This window comes from Dama dama, chromosome 1, assembly GCF_033118175.1.
Source record: "Dama dama isolate Ldn47 chromosome 1, ASM3311817v1, whole genome shotgun sequence".
Taxonomy (NCBI): domain Eukaryota; kingdom Metazoa; phylum Chordata; class Mammalia; order Artiodactyla; family Cervidae; genus Dama; species Dama dama.
Window position 1 is genome coordinate 30,945,358 of NC_083681.1, and position 14,823 is coordinate 30,960,180.

Genomic DNA, 14,823 nt, shown 5'->3' on the forward strand with positions numbered 1-14,823 from the left:
ATTTTTTTGGATTATAAAACTGTAGCTCAGTAACTTCTTGGGGTGTGGCACCCCCTCACCCACCTGCTTGTAAGCCTCACAAGCATCCTATTCTAATAAATCACTTATCTATCACTTTGCTTCTCGCTGATTTCTTGCTGCACTGAGACCTATAGTACCGGGACACTTCAGAGCCCCCGAAATGCCACTCGATGGTTTCAGAGCCACCCAGAGGCTCCTGCGCCTGGCCTCTCGCAGGGGGGAGTTGGTAGAAAGAAGTGCATCCACCGAAGACTCAGCATCCCACCTGTCACTGTGTCCTCATTGCAGGTCACTGAGTGGCTGCCCAATAAATGTTTACGGAATATCTGTCCTCACCGCCCACTTCCAGAACAATCTCCCTGAAGCTCAAGCGTCTTCTCCTGGTTCTCCAGGTCCCATCTGTCTACCGCCTTGACAAGGGCTGCACACCTGCTCCCTGTGAGGTGGGAGCTGCCGCCACAAGAAATGCCCGAGAGGCAGCTGGCAGGAACCTGACCGCCTCTGTACTTTCAACCTGCCAGCTCCCCCTTCAGTTCTTACCCCATACCTGCGTGCTCTCGCCTCTTGCCACCTGCCTCATCATCGCTCCACCCACCCATTGACTCACCCATCCACTCAGCAAACACGTACCGACCATCTTATTTATTTCACTAGTCACAGGAAACAAAGAACTCAGGACCCAGCTGAGGAACCAAATGACACTCTTAGGCAAAGCAGCATGCAGACATCAAGGGCGCTGGTGGTTAGGGGCTTCAGGAGTGCAGGGCAAGACAGCATTGTAGCCTGGCACTTGGAAAGGCTTCTTGGAGAAGAGAAGACTGAGGCCAAGCCTTGAAAGACGATGAGGACTTGGAGAGGCCAGCAGAATAAGGAAGGCATCAGGTAGAGAGACCTACCCTTCCTTTCTGACATGTTTCCCTTGCCTTCCGATAAATATAAGGAATCCTTGACTTTCTGTTTGGAGCATTCTGTGTGCAGACTGTACTGTGGGGCCTTCTCTCTGCTCCAGGAGCCTGGCTGGGGGCTCCATCCTCGGACCTTACCCCCTGCTCTCTGTCCTCGGGGAAGACCTGGCCTCAGGGTCATGAGTTACCTCGATCCTGCTGGCTCTCCAAATCATCTTGGGTAGCTAGCTCTCCCCACAACTCTGAGGCTTTAACTGCAAAGGCCTCACAGACCACAGTTCCCCAGCCATGGCCATGGAACCTTGAGCCATCGGCTCAGATGGTTGGCAAAAATACTGGGTCAAATGCTTTGGGAGATGTCGCTGCAGACAAAGCATCAGAGCCCATCTTCTCATGCACACTGTGAACTGTAAGAGGAACATGCAGTGCTTCCTAGCCTACTGGAACACAAACCCCACCCTTCCTGACTCAAGGACCATTCACAAGACAAGTATTTGGGGACATGCTTTGAACGTTCTTCTGTTTAGCACATCCTCCTTTGGAATCCTCTCCACCCCCATCCTCCTGCAACGTGTCCACCATCTTTCCTCAAACCCCCTCCACTCAACACCACAACTCCACCACCATCTGTCTACTCTTATGGCTTGGAATTTCATTGACCTTTGACTACTCCTTCAGCATCTCTTGGGTCAAAATCTGCCATCAAATCTTGTTGACTCTTCCTATTGAACAGCTTCTCTCTTGACACCATGTTTTATTGTTATAGCAGATCCTTGAATCTCCCACCTTCATTTGGTCTCTGCTCCCCTTTAGTCACTCCATCCATAGTCACCAGGTTAATTTTCACTGTGTAGACACCATCACTCCCTTTCTCAAAGACTCACAATGACTTCCCCATTGCCTGTTGAGTCACGCCAGTCTGGTTTTCAACACTTCCATCACACGACTTCATCTTGGGTCTGGCCAACTTGCTGTCCACGTTGATTCTTTACTGCTGATCTTGTTCTTGCTGATTCCCCTGCCAGGAATTGCCCTGCCTCATCCCCTTCTGCCTATTTTAGTGCTTCTGTCTCTTCTTTGTTTTGCTTTCTCATCTCCAGCTCACACTTCTCTTTTTTCTTCAGAATTTTTATGTACCAGTGGTCTGTAGCTCTCATTCTGGTATAAACAATAGCTCATTCCATTTTGTTAATCATATACTAACATATTACAGTAAAGCCTGATAGAACAACCTGCAATAAATGCAAATTAGGATCTACCACGATTGGCTCTGGTCCTTCTGCCAGTTTTCAAGAGGCTAAAATTCTTCTCTTCTGCAGGAATAGAGAAGGGGGTGGAGGAGGTGGCAGCATCATGATAATTGGGGACTGACAATTCAATGTGTTACAGTTGTGTACAACATTAGTTCCACTGTATTTACTTTTATGCTTTCTATAGAAACAGAAACCCAAGAAAAGCAAATCCCTCCTACTTTTCACTTGACTACATTGAATTTTGGAGGGCCTACTCGTCATGGTATGGTAAAGTTGACTGTATTACCCATTTCATGAGTGGCTGGTGTCCCAAATTAGCTGTAAATCCAAATTCAAAGTAAATCTTGAACCTGACCTCTTCTCACCTTCTCCATCACTACTACCCTGATCCCAGCCACTGTCATCTTTCACCTGGATTATTGCAATAGCTGCCTAACCGGCTTCCCCGATTCCCTTTCCTCTATAGACTATTCTCAACACAGCAACCACAGAGAGGCCATTAACTCTAAGAGCTGAAGACACTCTCCATGATCTGTGCCTCTGCCTTCATCTCTTGCTTTCCTCCCAGCTCGCTCCACTCCCAGCTTCCTCAGGGCCTTTGCACTGGCAGCTCTGTACCCTGGAAGGCTCCTGCCCCAGAGGTCCGAGGCTCGCTCCCTTGCCTCCTTCTCATCGAGGTCACCTCTCACAGAGACCTTCCCTAACTTATTGCAAATCACAGCCTGCCCCTAGCACTGTGAATGTCTTACCCTGCTTTTTTCATTTTTCCATATCACCTTCAAAATGACCACATAATTTTTCAAATGTATTTTATCTGTTATTTGTTGTCAGTCCTCCTTAAGCTAAAGCATAAACTCCACGGGGACGGTGGCTTTGGCTCACCGATGTACCCTGAGGCACATAGGCTGCTTGGCACATGGTCAGAGTTCAAGAACATTTGGTGAGTGAATACTACAAAGGCAAGGTCATGTCTTAGAGGTGAGTCTCTAGGTCTCTTTCCCCTCTAGAGCCTTCATATAATTCCCCCTGCCCTAAGTCCTACTTCTTGCCTGGAGAATTCCATGGATAGAAGAGCCTGGAGGGCTACAGTCCATAGAGTCACAGAAAGTCGGACATGACTGAGGCGACTTAGCATGCTTGAGTGCATATATGCAAGCATGCCCTAAGTCCTAAGCCAGCTTATTCTTCCCTGGAGATTTCTGGGACCAAAGGGAACCTTGGCTATTTTGCCAAACTGAGGGTCAGCCTGCCTAGAGGCAGAGGACTGGTTAGGATGCCCTTCCAGTCTTGCAGGCTTCGACGTGAAGATGCTGAGTGAGGGTGTGGAAGGAGTGGATGGGGGGACCTAACTCATTTGTAAGCAGAGGTGGCTGTCTGGCGTGGAATGGAGAGCCCTCCCCTTCCACCCCTCCAGCTGTCACATTCAGCCAGTAGCTCCTGTCTTCGTGCCAGGAGCAGAGCCTCAAAGGCCGCAGCTGGCGGGAGAGAAGAGTTGGGCCGTGGGGGTCTTGTGCACTTCCTGGTGGGGGCCTGCCGGCTCCCCTCACTTCCGCTAACAAAGGGGCAGCCGGGCCCCATTGCTGAAGGCCGGCAGCCTCCCCTCTGGGATCACAGGCTGGCTGGGACCCCTGGGGCAGTGGGGGATCCACATTTCCTTGGGGCTAGGGGTTTCCTGACTGAGGTGGGTGGGCTGGTATGTGGGGGCCTTGGATGGCTTGGAGGTGGAGTGAGGGTTAGGGTTTACTGTATGGTTCTAGGATTCAGAGGAGGTTTGGGGTCAAACAGAATGTCTGGGCTTCTCAACACCCACTGCTTCTTCAGGAAGGCAGGCAGGCAGGCAGGCAGGCAGAGCGCGGGCCCCAGAAGCCTGGGCCGGGGAGGCTGTGAGAACTACACCTCCCAGCACGCAGCGCTGCTGGCCTGGGGGCGGGGGTGGGGAGGCCTGAGGTCAAGCTCTGGGAAGCCCTTTTCCTGCAGCTGCAGCAGCTGCACACGGCTCAGAGCAGCGGGCAGGGCCTCATCGCGGCGGCGCTGGAGGAGAACTGAGTCCTCCCAGGGGTGCGGACGCAGCTGCCCACCCCACAGGCTCCCCAGCGGGCTGCCATGTGTGGCCTGGAGCAGGGCACGAAGGCCCTCAGCCCTCTGCACACTCAGCACTCAGACAGCGCTTGCCTGCTTGCCCGTGCACGTTTACACGCTCAGAGGCACACGCCTACTCACAGGCTCACACAGCCCTCCCCTCCGGAGGGACCTCCAAGCCCCACCAACCCTTGGTCGGAAGGACTCCCAGCCTAAGGTGCAGACCCTGTTGCCTTCACCCCCTCTCCCCACCCCAATGGTTGAGTGGGCTCTGCATTGGAAATGGAAATTGGGGACCCCCTGCACTCCAGGGGCTTCCCTGCCAGCTCCTGGGAGGGCCCTGGACACTCTTCTCATGACACCCCTGTCCCATGGACCGGACCGATGCCGCCTCTTTTGGCCTCTTTAGTCTGGTCAAGGCCGTACCCTGGGCTCCTTCTGCCCCCAGCATTGCCCGCAGAGGGTGGAGGAAGGAGAATTCACAGCATTGTTTTATGGCTATGGGGCCAAACCCAAGAAACTGCTCCTGGGAAATGGGCTTCCCTGAGGGCTCCGTGAAGCATACCCGCAAACTCTGCTGTCTCCTCTGCTCTCAGCTGCACGGCCACTGCCTGGCCTGTGGTTTCCCTCTAGAAAAACCCTCATTGTGCACACAACCCCTAACTGGTTCCCAAGTGCCATCCACACAGCCCTGCAGGTGCTTGGTCTCGGTCACCCTCCTCATCTCACTGCTTCTCTGCTGAGCACCCTTCAGAGGCTCCCCGTGGCCAAGAAAGAGGAAGCCCCGCTCCTCTGTTCCTGCCCACTTGCTCAGCCATTGTCTTTCCACATGCTCCCCCTGCCGGGGAACCCCCACTTTCCCCATCACCGCCCACCACTCATCCTTGGAGGAACAACTCAGAGACGACCTTTTCCAGGATCTGGGACTCCCCCAAGAAGTCAGGGATAAAGTGGGTCTGTCCAGGCGATGTGGCGACCCTGCACACACATGTGTCTTTGGCATATACCCTGCTGCACACCTTTCCCTGCCCTGCTCTTCATCTCTCCCTCTCCAGATGAGCCCAGGGCAGAACTATTACCAGGATGGATGGCCAGAATGAAAAATTAAATTTCCACTTATCCATCTCGTTCATGCATTCCCTCCAGACCAGAGGGGCTTGGAGCACAGGACAAGGCTGTGTTCCCCCCAAAGACCAGTCTACAGGGATGAAGGCGGGTGGGGTTAGCGACTACACAGATATTGCCCTTGAGTATGAGAACAAACAGCTCTGAAAAGGCTCAGGCCACCTGGTTGAGTCTTCCTGAGTGGCTGAGAGACCCTCCCTCAGGGACAGCTAGCCACACAGCTCCTGGGTCCATCAGTGATTCCGCGAGCATCACATCTCCCTGGCTCCTGCTTAACTGGGTTGTCAACAACAGAGTCCCCTTATACAAGGCCCGTCTCACCCCCGACGTGTGAATGTTTGGTGACCACCCCCATCCTTCTCTGTACTCAGGGAGCACGAGGGGACACGCTGCGTGCCTCTTTCAGCTGGAGCCCCGTGTGACCCCGGCCTCGTCCACCTTTCCCTGAAGACCACCTCGGCCTGACCATAGATCCCACAGAGGGTGCCATTGGCGCAATCGTGCCCTAGGAGATGGCTCACCTCCATGCTGGTTTCCCTTGCTTCCTTTCTGTTCCCAGTCTGGACCTGGGAAGTTGCCCTCTTTTCTTCCCCCTTGCTCCTGGACCTGGTGACTCCCTCTGATGAGCAGCCCTGCCTTCACGGTGGTCCTGTGTCTCCCTGGGCTTTGGGAGAAGGGAGGCCCTGACATTCCTTCCTGGCCCTGTCTCTGGGATAGGGCACACCATTTGGCTCTGAGGCCTCTGGCCAGTCCGCTCATGCTGGGGAATACGATCAATGAGATGTCATTGCTCTGGGGTTTCTTGGCCTCTACCCCTGATTTCCCAGTCAGCAATTTCCCCAGAAAGCCTGCCTGCTTGAGGGGGATGCAGTGATGCAGTGATTGTGTCAGTGGTCCTCTGCTGGGGGAAGGTACCCCATGCAGGGCATCCACGCTGTGCGCTGGGACGTGGAAAGTGGACTTGGTATGAGCACAAGAAGCCCAAGATAAATACGCTGATCTCCATATTACAGAACAGGAAGCTGAGGCTCAACAAGGTGAAGGCCACACAGAGCCAGGAAGAGCCCATATGCAAACATAGTCAGGCCAAGTCTGTGCTGTCCCTCACACGACCTGCCTCCCCGCAGGGGAGCATGTTCCCTTATGACTAGTGTTCACCCTTCTGTGCCGCATGGCCCCAGGGCCGGAGCTGATGCCCCCAGGAGGCTCTTACTGAGCTTTCCTTTGCTCAGACTTTCTCCAGGGGGTAAGAAGTGTGTGACTCTAGCCTTTCCACCCTTGCCAACTTACGGGAACCTCCCAAATCCTAGATTGTCTCAGCTTTCCTCAGGCTCCACCTCTGACACCTCTTTTTTGGGGGAGGGGGTAAAGTAGAAAAGAATAGCTTTATTACTTTGCCAGGCAAGGAGGGACAGAGTGGGCTCATGCCCTTAAAAACGGTGTGTCCCTCTGGCACTTCTGCCACCTTAATCAGTCCGAGGGCCAAAGGCAGGGAGTTGAAGAAAAGAGCAAGTGACAAGTGACCCTCCTCCTGACCCCTGGCTAGAGAGGTGACAGAGCAGCCCCAAAGACAGGTAGGTACAGCCCCTGGACAGCTTTGGGAGGTTCTATCAGCAGCTGAGCCTTCTACGTACCCCTAGATGAGGTCTCCTACTTCTGAGAAACAGGTTCAGAGCCAGTGAATCCTCAGAACTTGCTCAAGCTCTGCGCCTGGAGCCCAGTAACCACCATCCAACTCCCTGTATCCCTGAGGTTGGCTCAGGTCTCCCTGAGGTCACTTCCTGTCCAGCTCTGCAGCAGCATGACACTTTCACAGGTTACTTCCTGTCCTGAGAGTTTTTTCCTGTCACTTTCTCACCCTGCAGCTAGCTCAGGTACAGGTTAAAGACACCCTGGTTGCAAAGTTGTGATGGCAGTTTACTCCTCTATCAGTTTGTTTTGATCCTTCCATTAATAATGATAATGACAGAGCCAAGATAATAACCACAGAACATGGGCCATTTATTGACAGACTGGTCTGTGCTAGGTGCTTGGCGTACAAATGTAAATTCTGACAACAAGTCTTCCAGGCATGTCATATTATGCCCATTTTACAGATGAGGGCTTGTGTGCAGCTGTCTGACAATGAAGCCCACACTCCTTTCACGTCCCATGTGATGTCTCCCCCAGAACATCCCAGCCCTTGTGTTCTCTTTGCCCTAAGAGGTCAGGAGGCTGAATCTCCCTCCCATCTGCCCTGACAGAGAAAAATGCAGGGAAAACAGCAATCCACTCGCAGCACACACAGACCACCATGACTGTGGGCTCACTCCTGGCCTTCCCCTCTGTATCCCTGCTTGAGGTAAGCCCCACCCTCCAGCCCACGAGGATTTTCTGAACTGCAGGAACAGAACTCAGAGGAGATACGGTCCTCCCTCTAGCCCACTCTATCAAGCCAGCATCACAGGTGTGTGGTCGCAGATCCAGGAGAAGGCTCTTACCAGCCCCCACCACCCCCAGCACTGCAGTAAACAGCACTTCCTCCCTCCCTCCTGGAAACTCTGTCTCGGTCGCTCTGATTGAGGAGGGGTCACCCTGTTTCACACACAGCCTTCATAGAAGAAAGAGAAACGTAAAATGAGGCCAATGGCCACAGCTCAAAGGAGAACCAGAGAAGCAGGAACAGGAGAAGCAAACTGCCTCTGATGACCCAGCCCTAAGGTGGGGGACACTGGCAGTGGAGGAAGCAGGGGGTGGGGAGAGGCAGGGAGGAGTGCAACTTCCTACCTGTGATATTGACCTCCACCTGGCCTGAGCGGGTGCCGATGGGGTTGGTGGCCTCACAGACATAGGTTCCTGCCAGGCTGTAGTTGATGGGTCCCCTGAAGAAAAGAGTTCTGTTCTGGGCCTCCACGCCCTTGGGGAGGGAGCCATTCTGCCTGCAAGGGTTGGGAGACAAGGCAGAGGGTTATGATTCTCTAGCCCCACGAAGCTACCCCTGTGTCATCCTCCTGACTCCAACACCATCAGCCCTTTGGCTGAGTTAATAGGCAGCATCTGTCTTGGAAGGAGTAAAAACAATAAAAGCAACAGTAATCTCTTGCATGTGGCAGTTTTACATTATTCGGTGTCTCACATTTGCTCATCACAGCACTGAAATGCAGATGGTACAGGTAGATACTGGCCCTACAGTATCTAAGAGATACTACGTAGGAGAAACCAGGTTCAAGGCCAAGGAAACATAGCTAGAAACTGACAACTGGGGATCTTACCAGATCTTTGGACTCTCAGCACAGTGCTCTTTTTACTACACTGGCTCTTGGTAGTTAGTTCTTGGTTCCCTAGGCAGTTGGTTAATAATCTAGAGTCCTAACACTGAATCTGGGGTAGGAAATGGCAACCCACTCCAGTACTTTTGCCTAGGAAATCCCATGGACAGAGGAACCTGGTGGGCTACAGTTCATGGAGTTGTGGGGAGTTGGACATGACTTAGCGACTAAACAACAATAACCTCAAATCTACTAAAGCTGGGGTCCTGGCCTAGAATTGTAACAAGCTACTTGGGTAATGAGATATGACCCGTGTTTAGGAACTGTGTTCCATTTCACCATCTCCTTTCCTTGCTGGGCATGTCACAAGTCTTTTTTATGCCGAGAGAGTTCCAGAAGTTTCCTGGACCCAGAAGACCTTTTTCCTTCCTCTTGATCCTCAGTGCCACAAAACTGTTGGACCCAGAACTGAAACTGGCAGGGAGGCCCTGCCCATTCACACCTTCAGAGCCACTCCTGGTCCCAGGAAGTGGATGGTAATAAACAGCAAGGGTGTGCCAGTGCCCTCCACTTCTTGGAAAAAGAATGCAGACACAGTCTGGGCAGCCATCCTCTCTGGCCACCCAAGTCAACCTACTTCTTGGCTTCCCCATGCCCCTCTCCTTCTGTGTGTTCCATCCAGCTGTTCTCTGGGAAGAACCTTGGCTCAGGCTGTCACAGCTGGCTGGAGGGGGAGACTAGACCCTGAGAGGTTTAAGCCCAAAAACCACGAAGCCAAGAACGGGATTGGCCTTGGGGCAAGCACTCCATGAACACAGGCATTCTGGGCTGACTGCTGCCTCTCCCTGAGAATCTGAGGGTGCTGGAGAGAAGGAAAAGGAACAGAGAGAGATCTGAGATGCTCCAGAAAGCCAACCTCCCTGGGGACACCTTGATAAAAATAAATACTGGGGGCTGGGATGGGAGTGACTCAGACTGAATCACCAAAGGAGAATGACAACGTTTTTGATTAGGGAGCAGAAAGGAGGCAGATCACGAGGGAAGCCCCCCTGGCAGAATGGTTTGTTCTGCTGACCCCAATGCAGTCAAACATGGGAGGGTGCCTGTGTGTGTGTCTGTCATGGCCTTTCTCCTCACTGAGAAACCTGAATCTAGACCTTCATTTCCTTCCTGTCCAAGGCTCCTGGAGGTGGAGTGGGTGCAGCAAGGTTCCTTGCAAGGCGACCAGCCAGCCCCGCAGCACTTACGTGGTCCAGTGGTACTCAGTGGCTGGGGGGTTGGCATCGGCTTTGCACGTGAGCTTCACATCCATCCGCTGCAGGTACCAGTTGCCATCAAACCCCTCAATGGTCACCTCGGGCTCGTCTGTGAGACAAGGGGCGATGTGTGGAAAGGGTGAGGTCGGGAGAGCAGGACTTCGGGCGTGGAGGGGGGAGCCTCAGAGGGTGATGAGCCTCAGATGGGGAAAAGACAAGGAAAAAGCCAGAAGAGGGGGAGGAGTGACAGGGTTGGGAGGTCGCAGGCCCTCAGAGTAGGAGCAGCAGGGAACAAGGCCGGGGCGGGAGATGGTGGACAAAGGGAGAAGGGGGGAAGAGAGGACAGAGTGCCTCCAGAAAGGGAGGAGGAAGCGTAAGAGGAAAAAGGAAGCACAAGCCAGCGAGCGAAGAGGCGGCGGAGGGAGAGCTGGTGAGAGTGTGAGTGGTGGGAGGGGACAGTACGCGCCCCGCCCCGCCCGGAGGCCCCGCCCCCAACGCCCTGCCGCGCTCACACTGCACGTCGAGGGTGAGGCTTTCCCGGAAGCGGTCCATGTGGTAGTTGACTATGCAGGCCAGGGACTGCCGGTGGGCTTCCCGGCTGGGCACCAGGCGGTAGCGGCTGATGACGGTCACCGTGCCGTTGGGGTTCCGGATCTCCTGGTATTCCGCCTCGCCCTTCAGCCGCGTTTCCCAGGACACCACACTGGGAGGTTTCCCATTGGCTGACGTGCAGGTGGCCACCAGGACCTTGTCATCTTGCCCCTTCCTGGCTCGAAGCACTGTGTGGGTGCCCTCTATCCAATTGGTGGGTTTGGCTGCCGGGAACAAGAGAGCTCCATGGGTCTGGCTCTCCTGCCTCATCAAGGACACACAGGCCGGGAGGGCAGGCACCTGTCAGGCCTTGCTTCAGGTCGCCCTGGGCATCCTTGCCACTCAGCTGTGCTTCACCAAGGCCCCTCCCAGCACTTCTAACAGGGACCTCCTTGGGTCTCACCCATGGTCTTCCTGCTCTGTTCTTTGTATGAGCTTTTGTCTAGCGCAAGTCTTCCTGGAGTCTCGGCAGGCTCTCTTACCATGGTGTCTTCCTGCTTCCTGGCCACCTGGAAAGTGCCCCACAGTGGGGCTCCAACCTGAATACTGATCCTCAGCTCTGCTCACAGCTAAGGCCAGCCCCCATCCCTAGTGAATGGGGACAGTGTGGAGAGAAGGGACTGAAAGTGCCACATCCAGAGCTTGGGAGCATGCCGACCCAAGGAGAACCTCTGCATCCACTGAAGATGGCCCAGCCCCCAGGCTGTGCCCAAGCAGAGAGGCGCGGTTAGGTCAGCTTACCCATCACAGTGAGATTGAGCTGGCTCTCTCGGTTGCCCGCAGGGAAGGTGGCAAACTCGCAGATGTAGACGCCCTCATCCTTCAGCTCTAGGCGGGAGAGGCGGATGGTACCATCTGTGAAGGAGGGCCGCAGGAACTCCACACGCTCGCGGTAGGGGGCCAGCACCGAGACGCCCATGGCTGGGTTGTAGATGGCCACGTTCTGCTTGGAGCCATTGGTGGCCTTCTGCCATGTGACCTGGGTGATCTTCACGCCCGGCAGCGGGTTGGCAAAGCTGCAGTGAAGCACCACGTCCGTGCCGATGAAACCATACATGGAGTCGTTCACCTGGACCATCTGTGTGTGGGCTCCTGGTAGAGAGAGAGGGCGGAGGGTGGTCAGGATCAGCCAAAGCCCCTACCCCGATTCCCTGTGTGCTGGTCTTTTATTTTCCAGCAGTCATATTTAAAAAATTCTGACAATAAAAATCATAATTGCCTGTTTTTAGAAGCACTGTGGGGGATATTGAAAAATACTGAGAAGAAAATGACAACCCATGATTCCACCACACAGACCTATCACTTCCCATCACCTGATGGGAAGTAACCTTTTGTTCGGGCTTTTCAGGTGGCACTAGTGGTAAAAGAACCCACCTGTCAATGCAGGAGACAGAAGAGATTCGGGCTAGATCCTGGGTCGGGAAGATCCCCTGGAGAAGAGCATGGCAACCCACTCCAGTATGCTTGCCTGGAGAATCCCATAGACAGAGAAGCCTGGCAGGCTATAGTCCATAGTGTTGCAGAGTCAGATATGACTAAAGTGACTTAGCATGCACGCACAACCTCTTTTACATTCTTCTCCATATATCTTGGTAACCATGTGTTTTTTTTTTAAAACGAAATCAGAGTCATACTGTACACACTATTCCTTAAGCTGTACTTTCACCTAGTGATAAGTGATGCTGCTCTATGGCAGTAAATATCCCTCTGCACCCTTATTTTTGATGAGGGTTGAATGTGCTGCTTTTTGGGCAGAGACCCAGCTGAGGAGCCACCAGCTTCTTCACCTTTCTGGGCCTCGGCTCCCTCATCTGATAAATGGGGTGGATAATCCAGTCCTCTCTAGCTCACAGGTTGCTAAGAGAACCAAATGGTATGATGGATGAGGACGTGTCAGGAGGCAGGAAGCGCTAGGGGATTCCCGGGGGCCCCATCAGTAAGGCCACACCCACTGTCTTCTCCCCGCAAAGGGCTGAGTGCCTGGGCCCTGGAGTGCACTGGCTCAGCCCCCCTACCCAACCAGGCTGAGAGATGCAGGCACTGCATGAGGCTCAGCCTCTCTGGCTCACGTTCGCCTTCACAGTCACGTCTGGCTGTCATAACTTGGCGTTTGACGTCCTCATCATCTGGACCCTGCCTTTCTGTCCACATCACTCTGTACACGAGGCCTTCCGACCAAATCCGACTGGACCGTTCCGAGGAATAGGCCACGTTTCTGTGTCTCCTTCCTCCCTCCTTCCCGTTTTTGTGCCACTTTTTGAGTCTGTTATCAGCACTGGAGTCACGTCAATAAGTGATTCAGTCCCAGCCTCCAAGGAGCACAGAACTGTAGAAGCTACACATCTAATTTTGGGGGGAGGGGGCCCACACAGTGAGACTTGTGAGATCAAACTGGGGCCCTTGGCAGTGAGAACACAGAGTCCTAACCACTGGGCCCCCAGGGAATGCCTGATGCTACACGTCTAGACTCCTGTTCCTGTGGTTCCCTAGAAGGCCTAGGCCCTTTTCCACCTATGGCTATCCGATTCAGGCCACCTCCTTTGGGAAGCTTCCCCGATCCTCTCACCCTATTGTGGCTCTTTTCTGCCTGGGAATGTGGTTGTTCACACCTCTGGCTTCTCCTCTGCCAGATGATGAGCTCCTCAGAGCAGCCTCTGAGTCTTTTCCATCCCTGTATCCCCGGTGCCGGGCCCAGCCTCTGGTCATAGTAGGTGCTCAGTCAACATTTGTGGCCAGACAGATGGCAATGGAAGATGGAGACGAGAGACTTGCAGGCAGGACGGAGTGATCAGTGGCATGGAGTGATCGGTGGCATCAAGTGAATGAATGAACACCCTCTAGTCTCCCTGCTGATTTTGCTTTATTCCCTCTCAAATGGCTTTTGTCTGAGTTTTTCCCTAACTCTGAACTTGGCTCTACCTGGGCCTGCCATGCCCTCCAGTGGGCTCACTCCTGAGTTCTGTCATCAGCCATCCTTGCTTTCTTATTTCACTCACTTTATTGAGCACCATCAGTTAAGATCAACATCAGGCCCTGGACTGACCCCGAGGCAGGGGATGGCTTAAATGGGCCCCCAAGGGAGTCTGCTTTCCAGAGTGGGAACTCGGGGCTACACTTGCCTCTGCATGATGGAGGCGGGAGCAGAGCATATTCCTCTGAAGGCTCCTAAGACTATGGTCAGTGAAGTATGCTGTCCTTCACACCTCCCCTAAGAAGGTACCAGCCAGGTCTCTCTAGGTCAGAATGGCATCCCCATGTTTGGCACACAGCTGGCACTCAGGACATGCCTGCTGAATAAACATATCTTTGGCCCTCGAAGCCAGGCCCTTGCCACATTCTGAAAGCTTCCCTATGCTCGCCTCCTCTGCATCCGGTCACATCCACACAGCCCTTCAAGGTCCACCTGGGGTAGCGCCACCCCATCCCTCCAGCCTTCCCTTTGGCCGGTCTCTGGGCTTCTGACTTGTCCCCGACAGAGAACACTGTGGGTGGTGGGGGAATCATGGAGGTGGCACTGAGCAGCAGGTCAGGGGTGCTGGCTTCTAGCCCGGCTCCATCTAGAGCTCGCCTTGGCACCTCGGCAGGTCACTTCCCCTTTCTGAGCCCTATTCTCCTCCCCTGGGAGGGAGCAGACTGGACTTCAGCATCTCCTTGGTCCTTTCTGGCCTCCACTGTCTGATTTCTCTGAACCACAGCCCAGCCCAGCTGTGCCCCACCCCAGACACCGTCCCACAGTGAGGTCAGTGGGCCAGTCAGCCCAGTTCTCCTGCTGGCTGGCCATTTGGCGAGGACCTAAGCCCTAGGCCCTCCCAGCAGAGTAAGTGGGTGCTCCCTCCCCCACCCCCAAGCCTCCGCTCCTCAAGTCTGCTGGAGGCTGCCCAGCAGCTGAGATAATGTGGGTATAATTGGGGAACTTTCACCACACAAAGCCAGGAACAGGAAAAGCCAGTTGGGAGGGCTCGGGCCACTGGGGGGTGGGGGGTGGGGGCGGGGTGGGGATGGCAGTGGTAGGACGGGTGTAGACACCAGGATCCACCTTGGGATTGGTGCCAGGGCACGGTGGTGGGACCTACAGTAGGACACAGCCCACCAAGCCTGCAGCGACCCCATCTCCTTTCACCTACTGGGGTGTGGGGACAGGTGGTGCTCAGTGCCTGGAGCACAGATTGACATTCATTTTTCACATCTTCAGCAGTGACCTCACCCTGTGGAGTGCCAGCAGCGGGGAAGGCGGACAGCGGCTGGGGCGTGGGGCAGGGAGGACGCTGCAAGGGGCTCCGGTGCCCCAGGGGCGCTGCCTCTCACCCATTATCGCCTCACTAGGCTGAGCTGGCCCTGCCCGCCT

The 14,823-nt window shown here is 54.3% G+C and overlaps 1 protein-coding gene across 1 annotated transcript in view; it reads right to left on the reverse strand.

Annotated features, from left to right (window-relative positions):
* Positions 1-14,823, reverse strand: part of NECTIN1 (nectin cell adhesion molecule 1) — a 72,524-nt gene that overhangs the window by 6,177 nt on the left and 51,524 nt on the right. The window contains exons 2-5 of the mRNA XM_061146071.1: positions 11,220-11,570; positions 10,400-10,702; positions 9,879-9,996; positions 8,150-8,301 (exon numbers count right to left, since the gene is read on the reverse strand). Of these exons, the coding sequence (XP_061002054.1) occupies positions 8,150-8,301; positions 9,879-9,996; positions 10,400-10,702; positions 11,220-11,570 (924 nt within the window). The remainder of the gene's footprint in view (positions 1-8,149; positions 8,302-9,878; positions 9,997-10,399; positions 10,703-11,219; positions 11,571-14,823) is intronic.